General features: G+C 42.5%; 1 protein-coding gene across 1 annotated transcript; it reads left to right on the plus strand.

Moving 5' to 3' along the window:
- The first annotated feature begins 717 nt into the window (after positions 1-717).
- On the plus strand, positions 718-10,012 carry LOC132781996 (THUMP domain-containing protein 1). Its single transcript, XM_060786619.2, has 4 exons — positions 718-956; positions 5,040-5,235; positions 6,153-6,401; positions 8,391-10,012. Exons 1-4 carry the CDS (start codon positions 750-752, stop codon positions 8,690-8,692), a joined length of 954 nt encoding a protein of 317 aa, XP_060642602.2. The 5' UTR covers positions 718-749; the 3' UTR covers positions 8,693-10,012.
- Positions 10,013-10,905: the final 893 nt, after the last annotated feature.

A 10,905-nucleotide genomic window follows, 5' to 3' on the forward strand; every position in this document is an offset into this window, starting at 1 on the left:
CTGCCTAATATCCCAGGATCTGATCTTATATCTCAGGATCTGCTTTAAATTGGCTTTTCCACACAGCCCTGCATCCCAGAATATCAAGGCAGAAAATTCCACATTATCTGAGTGTGGACTCAGATAAGCCACTTCAAAGCAGATATTGTGGGATATCCTGCCTTGATATTCTGGGATATAGGGATGTAGAAGGGCCCTGAGTCTCCACTGACATATAGTCTGGGATAAACAGATAATCTGGGTGGAAGGGGTGTACAGCCACTTTTACAATGCCACATAAAATCCAGATTATATGATTTGAATTGGGTTGCATGGCATTGTGAACTCAAATAATCCAGTTATTGTGGATATCTGCTTTGATATTCTAAATATATGGCTGTGTGGATGATCTGCTTCCAAAATTTAGATCAGGCCTGGGCAAACTTAGGCCCTCCAGGTGTTTTGGACTTCAACTCCCTGGAAGGGGCCTGAGGCTGTTAGGAATTGTGGGAGTTGAAGTCCAAAACACCTGGAGGGCCTAAGTTTGCCCAGGCCTGGTCTAGATTACATGGCAGCCATAGGAACCTGCTCAGCCAGATCTAGGAAAAGCTACTCTCTGATAACAAATCCGCAAAAGAAAAGTTGCCTCTACCATTTCTTATCTCTATGGGTGGTGTGAGTGACGTCACGGAGGCGGTTCAGTTGTGTGGGCGGAGCCTCGGGGGTCCTCTCTGCGCCTGCGCGAAGGGGCCGGGCTCCTCTCCCTCGCCATGGCCGCCGTGGAGGCCTCGCGTAAGCGCCGCTCCAAGGCGCCCTTCTTCCCGGCGGCCAAGCGGGCACGGCCGGGCGGCTCTGGGCAGCTGGAGCCCGGCATGCGGGGCATCCTCATCACCTGCAACATGAACGAGCGCAAGTGCGTGGCCGAGGCCTACAGCCTGCTGGGCGAGTACGGCGAGCAGCTCTACGGGCCCGAGCAGGTAGGAGGGCGGTCGCCATGGGAACCAGGCCTCGCCCGCGGTGCAGCATGGGAAAAGCCATTGGGCGGCCTCGCCAAGGTTGTGACTACCATCCCATCCGCATGGCCTAGAATCCTACCATTCTAGGAAAGACTATAGGCTTTTGAGTTGTGAGTTTACCAGGCCATGTTCCAGAAGCATTCTCTCCTGATGTTTTGTCCACATCTATGGCAGGCATCTTCAGAGGTTGTGAGGTCTAATGTATTGTCGAAGGCTTTCATGGCTGGAATCACTAGGTTCTTGTGGGTTTTTTCGGGCTATAGGGCCATGTTCTAGAGGCATTTCTCCTGACGTTTCGCCTGCATCTATGGCAAGCATCCTCAGAGGTAGTGGGGTATGTTGGAAATAGGAAAATGGGTTTATATATCTGTGGAATGGCTGGGGCGGGGCAAAGAGCTCTTCTCTGCTAGGGCTAGGTGTGAATGTTTCAACTGATCACCTTCATTAGCATTTGAAGGCTTGGCTGAGCCTGGGAAAATGTTCTGTTGAGAGGTGTTAATCTGTGCCTGGTTGTTTCCTCTCTGCTGTTTTGCTGTAGTAATTTTAGAGTTTTTTAATACTGGTAGCCAGATTTTGTTCATTTTCATGGTCTCCTCCTTTCTGTAAAATTAAAATTTCTCTAAAATTACTACAGCAAAACAGCAGAAATTTTAATTTTAATTTTACAGAAAGGAGGAGACCATGAAAATGAACAAAACCTGGCTACCAGTATTAAAAAACTCTAAAATTACTACAGCAAATTACTACCCTGTTTGGATACCAACCAACATGCCAATGATTTAAATCAAGAAATAGTTTTCTAACATCTACAGAGACACTTGCAGGAACACCTCAGCAAGCGAGAGTTAAAAAGTGGCAGGCTAAAACCCAGCACCTCAATCCATGGCTGATACCAAATGAGAGACTCCCTCCTGGGCACACAGAAGACTGGGCAATGTGGAAGGTGCTGAACAGACTGTGCTCTGGCACCACAAGATGCAGAGCCAACCTTAAGAAATGGGGCTACAAAGTGGAATCCTTGACATGCGAGTGTGGAGAAGAGCAAACCACTAACCACCTGCCACAATGCAACCTGAGCCCTGCTACATGCACAATGGAGGACCTTCTTGTGGCAACACCAGAGGCACTCCAAGTGGCCAGATACTGGTTAAAGGACATTTAACCAACTACCAAGTTTGCAAAATCTCTGTGTTATTTTTTCTTTTTCTTTTTAATCTCTGTGGTTGTTTTGTTCTGTTAGAATTGTAACACAATGGTATGGTTGCTGATGACACGATAAATAAGCTGACCACCTTCATTAGCATTTGAAGGCTTGGCTGAGCCTGGGAAAATGTTCTGTTGAGAGGTGTTAAGATGTGCCTGGTTGTTTCCTCTCTGCTGTTTTGCTGTAATAATTTTAGAGTTTTTTTTAATACTGGTAGCCAGATTTTGTTCATTTTCATGGTCTCCTCCTTTCTGTAAAATTAAAATTAAAATTTCTCTAAAATTACTACAGCAAAACAGCAGAGAGGAAACAACCAGGCACATCTTAACACCTCTCAACAGAACATTTTCCCAGGCTCAGCCAGGCCTTCAAATGCTAATGAAGGTGGTCAGCTGAAACATTCACACCTAGCTTCAGCAGAGAGCTCTTTGCCCCACCCCAGTCATTCCACAGATATATAAACCCATTTTCCTATTTCCAACAGACCTCACTACCTCTGAGGATGCTTGCCATAGATGCAGGCGAAACGTCAGGAGAAATGCCTCTAGAACATGGCCCTATAGCCCGAAAAAACCTACAAGAACCTGTTGTGAGGTCTGTTGGAAAGTAGGAAAATTGGGTTGATATATCTGTGGGAAGTCCAGGGTGGGAGAAAGAGCTCTTGTCTGCTTGAGGCAAGTGTGGATGTTGCCATTGGCCATCTTGATGAGCATTGAATAGCCTTAAACTCCCACCTCGGAGTTTTAAGATCTGCTGAGGGGGCCCTGCTCTCGGCCCCACCTTTATCACAAGCGAGACTGATGGGGATGAAGGACAGGGCCTTCTCGGTGGTGGCCCCTCGTCTGTGGAATGCACTCCCCGGGGAAATTAGGACATCAACTTCTCTCCTTCAGGAAGAAGCTAAAAACCTGGATGTGGGACCAGGCGTTCGGGTAAGCTGACAGATGGACAAAGACAACCAATAATGACCAGAGTAGGAAAGGACAATGACAATGCTAAATGGTTTACGGACTTGGATTTGGTGAACACTGACCACAAGATGTTTTATTGCTGCTAGAATACAGACCTCACTACCTCTGAGGATTCTTGCCATAGATGCAGGCAAAACGTCAGGAGAAATGCCTCTAGAACATGGCCCTATAGCCCGAAAAAACCTACAAGAACCTTGTAGGTTTTGTTTTAATTAGTTATAACTAATTATAATTAGTTGTTATAATTAGTTGTTATAAATGTTTTAATTAGTTATAACTAATTATAATTAGTTATAACTAGTTATAACTTCTTTTAATTAGTTATAACTGATATTATGTGGTAAATTTGTGTATTATATATTGCATTGTATGTTGTAATTGTTAGGCATCGAATTGTGCCTTTTGTAAGCCGCCCTGAGTCCCCCCTAGGGGGTTGAGAAGGGCGGGGTAGAAGCACCCCAAATAAATAAATAAGCCCTGGCTGCTTCCTGCCTGGGGGAATCCTTTATTGGAAGGTGTTAGCTAAATTAATTTATGAGGCCATAAAAATCCCCAGCAAGCATGCAAAGAATGAGGAAATACTGGGTTGTATGGTTTTTTTTCTGGCTATATGGCCATGGTCTAGAGGCATTCTCTCCTGACGTTTTGCCTGCAACTATGGCAAGCATCCTCAGAGGTAGTGAGGTCTGTTGGAATTAGGAAAAAGGATTTATATATCTGTGGAGTGACCAGGGTGGGACAAAGCACTCTTGTCTGCTGGAGCTAGGTGTGAATGTTTCAACTGACCACCTTGATTAGCATTTGATGGCCTGGCAGTGCCTGGGACAATTTTTTGTTGAGAGGTGATTAGATGTCCCAGATTGCTTCCTCTGTTGTTTTGCTGTTGTAATTTTAGAGTTTTTTAAATACTGATAGCCAGATTTTGTTCATTTTCATGGTTTCCTCCTAGCAGAGCACTTGATGAACCACCTGGACACAGTGTATTATTTGAGAACACAGAAATGATGGACCACTCTCATAACCATCATATCAGACCACACAGAGAAGCCATTGAAATCCACAAGCATGTGGACAATTTCAACAGAAAGGAGGAAACCATGAAAATGAACAAAATCAGGCTCCTAGAATTTAAAAAAACTCAAAAATCATGACAGTAAATAAAGAGCAATACTCAAACAACATGAGAATTCAAGACACCATGTCTATTTAAAGCTGTTCCCCACCCTTAGAGTTGAAGAACGTATGGACCAAACTGTCAATAACTTATAGAAGTCAGTGGATACATATATATTTACATTTTGCCCTTCCCCAGTTAAAAAACAAAATAAGCAGGCATCTGAACAAAACAATACTCATATAAATAACATCATTAAAAACAAAGCTACAATGTCATAACCGGAAGGGGTATGTTAAAAAGAGCAATGAAAGAAGCAAAAGTAGATAAAAAACCAAGTCAGATATTCCTGATAATGTTTGTTTTTCTGCTTCTTGCTGTTTTTCTTGGACCTTGATACCATTGGAGCCCATAAAGCATGATCAGTCCTGATTTTGACATTTCCTAGGGTTCTTAGTAGTGTCGTTGTTAGACTTGGGTTGTGGCTTTGTGAGCATCAGATGGCTGATATGTCTCTGTCATTGAGCCTGGCATATTTCTTCAAGGGCATCTATGAATTGTTAATAGCTATAAGCATAGTTTTTCCATTCATTCTGTAAGATTGATTGCACAACTTTAAGAGCTGGTTGTTTTTCACTACTTCTTTGTTCCTTATACTTTTGTTGTTGTTTCAAAATTTCAAATTTTCTTGTTTCACTTATTGAATGTCATGTCTTTTAGGTGCTTATAAGTAATACAAATGAATGTGTGTGAAGTTCACAGATCAAGAAGAAAGCAGAGTGTCAGGAAATGAGGAGGACGAGGACGAAGACAATGAAGACGATGATGCTGAAGCCGCTTTGAAAAAGGAGGTTGATCAGATTCGTAATTCAACAGAGCAGAAGAGGCGGCGGTTCCAGTCGGTGGAGAGTGGTGCCAATAATGTAGTTTTTATTAGAACACTGGGTGTAGGTATGCGCACATGAAATGGCTTAAATTCTAAGGCAGCCCTGTTAAGATCTTGCAGACTCTAGACCAGGCATGGGCAAACTTTGCCCTCCCGGTGTTTTGCACTTCAACTCCCACAATTCCAAACAGCCTCAGGCTCCTTCCTTTCCCCTTCAGCCACTTAAGCTGAGGCTGTTAGTAATTGTGGGGGTTGAAGTCCAAAACACATGGAGGGCTGAAGTTTGCCCATGCCTGGTCTAGGTATAACTATAAACATATTCAGCTATTTTAGACAAATCCATATCTTTGGGGTTTACCATAAATCAAATTAAGCAGATATTAGCCACTGTTACTCTGTAACTGGTCAGAGGTGATGGAACCTATAGGCTGGCAGCCATCACTATAAACTGTCAAGTATATATATATATATATATCTGTTTTCTATATTTTGTTCCAGAGGTTGCAAATTCATACACTGGCTTTGGGGCATTTAGGATGTTAAAAGGCATCACTGTGTTCCCAGTAAGGCAGGGGCTAGGTATGGTGGCCCTTCTAGTTAATAAAAGACATCCTCTAATTTAATGCTTATATTATGAAAGTTTTTAAATCGTATAGCATAAAATATAAGATGAGAATAATAAAAATCACCATCATTTAGTAATCTTTATATTTAACTGCATGGCAAAGACATAATTATTTTTTGCCAGCCTTCCAAATTCATCCTATCATATATGTTGCACTTTGTGATAAATTGGACATTTTATATTGATATCTGAGTTGTTTTATATTCAAAATATTTATATTCAATGTGTTTTCAAATTCTTACAGAGCCAGATTGTGAAAGGCTGGCTAGAGTTTCCTTCACCCTGTTAGAAATGCTATTTCTTTGTCCCAAGGGCAGTCTTGTCGGAAATGACTCTCCAAATCCTTTCTCCTTGCAGAACCAGAAAAGCTGGTGCACCACATCCTGAAGGACATGCATGCCACCAAAAAGAAGAAAACCAGAGTCATCCTGCGCATGCTGCCTGTTTCAGGCACCTGCAAAGCCTTTGTGGAGGACATGAAACACTACTCGGAGACCTTTTTTGAGCCTTGGTTTAAAAGTCCCCAGAAAGGCACTTTTCAGATTGTTTATAAGGCTCGAAACAACAGCCACCTCAGCAGAGAAAAAGTGATCACAGAACTGGCAGGTGGGTGCTCTCTTGGATTATATTGGAGCTTGGAGGTACACTTTTACAGTGGCTCCAATCCTTCCTGGAGGGTCGTTCTCAGAAGATGTTGTTGGAGGACACCTTCTCGGCCCCATAGCCATTGCCCTTTTGGGCCCCACATTGCTCAATATTGTCCCCCATGTTTTTTTAACATCTACATGAAGCCACTGGAACAAGTAATTGAGAGTTTTGGAGTTTGATGTCATCTGTATGCAGATGACATTCCACTCTGTCACTCCTTTCTAGCTGCTACTTCAGGACCTGCTACTTCAGGTCCTGAACCGGTACGTAGTTGTGACAGACTGGATGAGGGCGAACAAATAGAAATTGAATCCAGACAATACAGAGGTTCTCCTGGTCAGAAGGCCGAACAGGGTATAGGGTTACAATGAGCACACAACTCCCCTGTTGTGCCAGCTCCACTGGCTGCCAGTCTGCTTCCAAGCACAATTTAAAGTGCTGGCTTTAGCCTATAAGCTCTAAATGGTTCCAGCCCAGTTTACCTGTCTGAACATATCTCCCTCTATGATCCACCTCAGAGGTTAAGGTCATCGGGGTGGCCCTGCTCTCTGTCCCACCCCCCTCATAGACGTGACTGGTGGGGACAAGAAGAAGGGCCTTCTCCGTGGTGGCCCCTCAGCTGTGGAACTTCATCGCCGTGAAATTAGATCTGCCCCATCACTCCTGACCTTCAGGGAAAAAACTAAACATGGCTCTGAGATGAGGCTTTTGTCCAGTAAGGAGAGTAGTGCAATATGAGACTACAAATTAATATAATGATGACTTAGACCAGCACTGGAATATGATTTGGATCATGTGATTTTAATTGATATTTTAATGCTATATTTTAATGGTTATAGTTTTAATGTTTCTCTTTATTTACCAATGTATTAATATATGGCATTGAATTGTTGTCTTTATTGAGAAGGGTGGGATATAAATGTGGTACATAAATCTTGCAATTCAGGGAATAAGAATTCAGGCTGGGACCTAAAGGTAGGAGAAGCGGGCGAGATGCTTGCAGTGGCTATCTCTTCCTTCCATATCATTCTTCCTCTAAACTCGGTCTTCCTTCCTCTTTTCTTCTTCCCATGCTCCCAAGCACAACCTCAAGGACAGAGTGGGGCGGGGGGCAGGGACTTGGGGGATGAAGGAGAAACAAATAATAGAAATGTAAAATGGAGAGTCTTATCTTCCTTTTTAAGGTTTGGAAATTAGGTTGGAAGGTTTAAATAATAATAACTTAATTTTTATACCCTGCCTCCATCTCCCCAAAGTGACTGGTGTGACTTACATGGGGTCAAGATGGGGAAAGGAATAAGAAAGGTTTGGCTGCTTAGTTGGGCCCAGTTTGTTCAAATGAGCAGATGCTGCTCAAGGAGCATCATAGACGGGAAGAAGACTGGCATTTGAGAGTGTGCTCCCCCACTCAGAGGCCAGAGGGATCTTTTTTATATGTCAGAAGTGACTTGAGAAACTGCAAGTTGCTTCTGATGTGAGAGAATTGGCCCAGGGGACGCAGATATTTTTACCATCCTATGGGAGGATTCTCTCATGTCCCTACATGGAAAACTGGAGATGACAGATGGGAGTTGCTGACCCTCAGGTCAGCAGTCCAGCCGGCACAAGGGTTTAACCACTGCGCCATTAAGGCTGCTTCCTTTTTTCCTAAATCCCTGCAAGTGGGGGAAGCAATCGAAACATATAGGAGGTTACCCTCATCTACTGGAAAAGAACATGTGTTCCTTTTCCCAACTTTGGGAATATATGGAAGTGGCAACAAGAGTGGGAATCTTTTGATCCTCCAGATGTTCTGACCTCCTATTAGTCCTTTACCATTAACTATAGTAGCTGGGGCGTCTTGGAGCTGAAGCCCAATACAAATAGAGAGTGAAACACCCCTTTCAAGGTTGAGGAGATGACTTTCTAACTCCCTTCTATCCACCCCTTCTCTTTGTGGCCTTGCAGGAGTGGTGGGCCATCTCAATCCGGAGAACAAAGTCGATCTGAATAACCCCGAATTCACCATCGTTGTGGAGATCATCAAAAACATCTGCTGTTTGAGTGTGGTGAGGGACTATGTGCTTTTCAGGAAGTACAACCTCCAGGAGGTGGTGAAGAGTGGCAAAGCGGATTGTGAGGGAGATGCGTCAAAAGCATCTCCAGAAGGCAATTCGAAAGGAGACAAACCAGTGGTGGAGAATGTGGAAAGTCAAGACCAGCCTGAAGATAAGCTTGAGGAAAAAGCCAATGACAACCATGAGGATTAGGACCATTAATTGAGTTGTTGGATAGAGACTATAGAGAATGATTCGTTTTTATTTCGATGGATTGGCATTTTTAAATGAAAAAAAAAACACTCTGGTTTTGGTATTAAAGCCAATGGTTCACCAAATATTTTTGACTGGGAACTGACAGGTTGGGAGCTGCTGGTGTGACTGTCAAAAACCTTTCCTAGATACAACAAATTTTACAGGATTTGGAAAAAATGTGCTGAAGATATGCATTCTTTTGCTATAAAAAGCAGTTTCCCAAATGCTGCACTGAAGTGATTTGATACATTTTGTTTGGTTTGATCTGTACATAATATTCTATGCCTAGCCTACATGGTTTTTCTTTCCATGTCAGGAGCAACTTGGGAAACTGCAAGTTGCTTCTGGTGTGAGAAAATTGGTGGTCTTCAAGGATGTTGCCCAGGGGACACCCAGATCTGTGGGAGGCTTCTCTCATGTCCTTGCACGAGAAGCTGGAGCTGACAGATGGGAGCTCACCCCGCTCTTTGGATTCAAACTGCCGACCTTTCGGTCAGCACAAGGCTTTAACCCATTGTACCCCTGCGAACTCCAGCCAACAGTATGCTGCCATGTATTTTTCATTTTTCAATTTGTTTGGATTTGGTAGCTTTTGGAAGCAAACTCTACAGTTAATTTCTAACCAGGACTGAAAGCCATGGTTTGAAATCTGTTTCCAATTCTATGGGAAAGCAGCTGAAACTTTTAGTGGTGGCTCAAAATGCACTTCCAGCATCCAGATCCCAACTTATCCATGAGAGCTGAACTCAGCCATAGATACATTTGAGCAAAAGCTAGCCAAATTTGGACCCCCTGGTTGTATAGATACTGAAGTGTGTGTTAAAAGACTTCAGTTTATTTGGATATGGTGAGACTTTTGCTGGATGCTCCCTATATAACGAACAAAACCATATCCTATGGTTAAGTGTTGATATCTGAATGTGCATCAACAGCTGTTTCACAGTTGCTAAGAATCTGTGGCAGTGTTTGTTGCTTCACTTGGTAGCAGTTGATGTTACTGTCAAAACTAGATGATGACATTTTTGGATTCTAGGGCTTTGATAGTTGAGCCAGTGATCCAGCATAAGTTTCACAAGTTTGGACCAACCTAGCATTGGAAATAGCCACCAATCTAAACTTCACTTCTTGCAGTTTCAGACTCAGAAGAAGGATCTCATAAAACTGATCCTAAATACAAAGCAATTTAGAATGTGTATCTGTGGAACAGGTGTTTTCCTGAATGTTTTTTATTTAAAATTTGCATAAAGTTTTATATTAAAAGTCTTCTTGAGAACATTACTTTGTGTGGTGTTCTGGATTTTCCAGCAGCTACGCAAAATTAACAATCAACTTGAGAGCGGATCAGATTGTAATGCCTTTCCCTATAATTTAGTGAGTTGGTTCTTGGTTACTTTTCAAGACTAAACTGCAATATATTTGGCATCCAGTTTAAGAAAGGATTCCTCATTATCTGAAATATTCCACTGATCAGAAAGAGTAAATTGGAAATTGTTCACATGAAAACTGGTCACCTGGAGCCACTGAGTTGTATTCGCTTTGAGCGGTGATTTTCTGGCCCAGCTTGTTTCTTGACATTCTTATCAGATGCAGGGGTATTGCTTTGGTGCATTATAATACCACCCAAATGTGGGGGGAAGGGTTAATAGCTGGTAAATGAGTTGTTGCATTCCCCCTCACTCCTCTGCAGTTAATAAGGGTCAAATAACTTTACAAAAAAACAAAAAACCCAAAAATGTGCTATGTTAATGGGTTACAAAGACATCTCCTAATCAGAAACCTTTTCTGATGTCGGTGAAAGGCTTAGTGGGTAGTAGTTTTAAAAAACACCCAACATGCTAATCTGGTTCTACTGGTGAATGTAATGTACTTAAAGAGAAGACATAATTTCATATGTCTCCGCTGCTATAGATAAGTACTGTGGAATTACAATTGGGTTCTCATCAGTGTACCTCAAAACGTACTGTAGAGTCTGAAAAACTATAGAAAATGATAATAAAAATGATCAGAGCTGGAACAACTTTCTTATCAGTAAAGGTTGCAATGTATGGGACTGTTTAGGTTGCAATGTATGGGACTGTTTAGGTTGCAATGTATGGGACTGTTTAGGTTGCAATGTATGGGACTGTTTAGCAAACAGTTAAGGGCAACCAGAAACTACATTTATCCAGCAT

The sequence above is a fragment of the Anolis sagrei genome, chromosome Y (assembly GCF_037176765.1).
Source record: "Anolis sagrei isolate rAnoSag1 chromosome Y, rAnoSag1.mat, whole genome shotgun sequence".
Classification (NCBI taxonomy): domain Eukaryota; kingdom Metazoa; phylum Chordata; class Lepidosauria; order Squamata; family Dactyloidae; genus Anolis; species Anolis sagrei.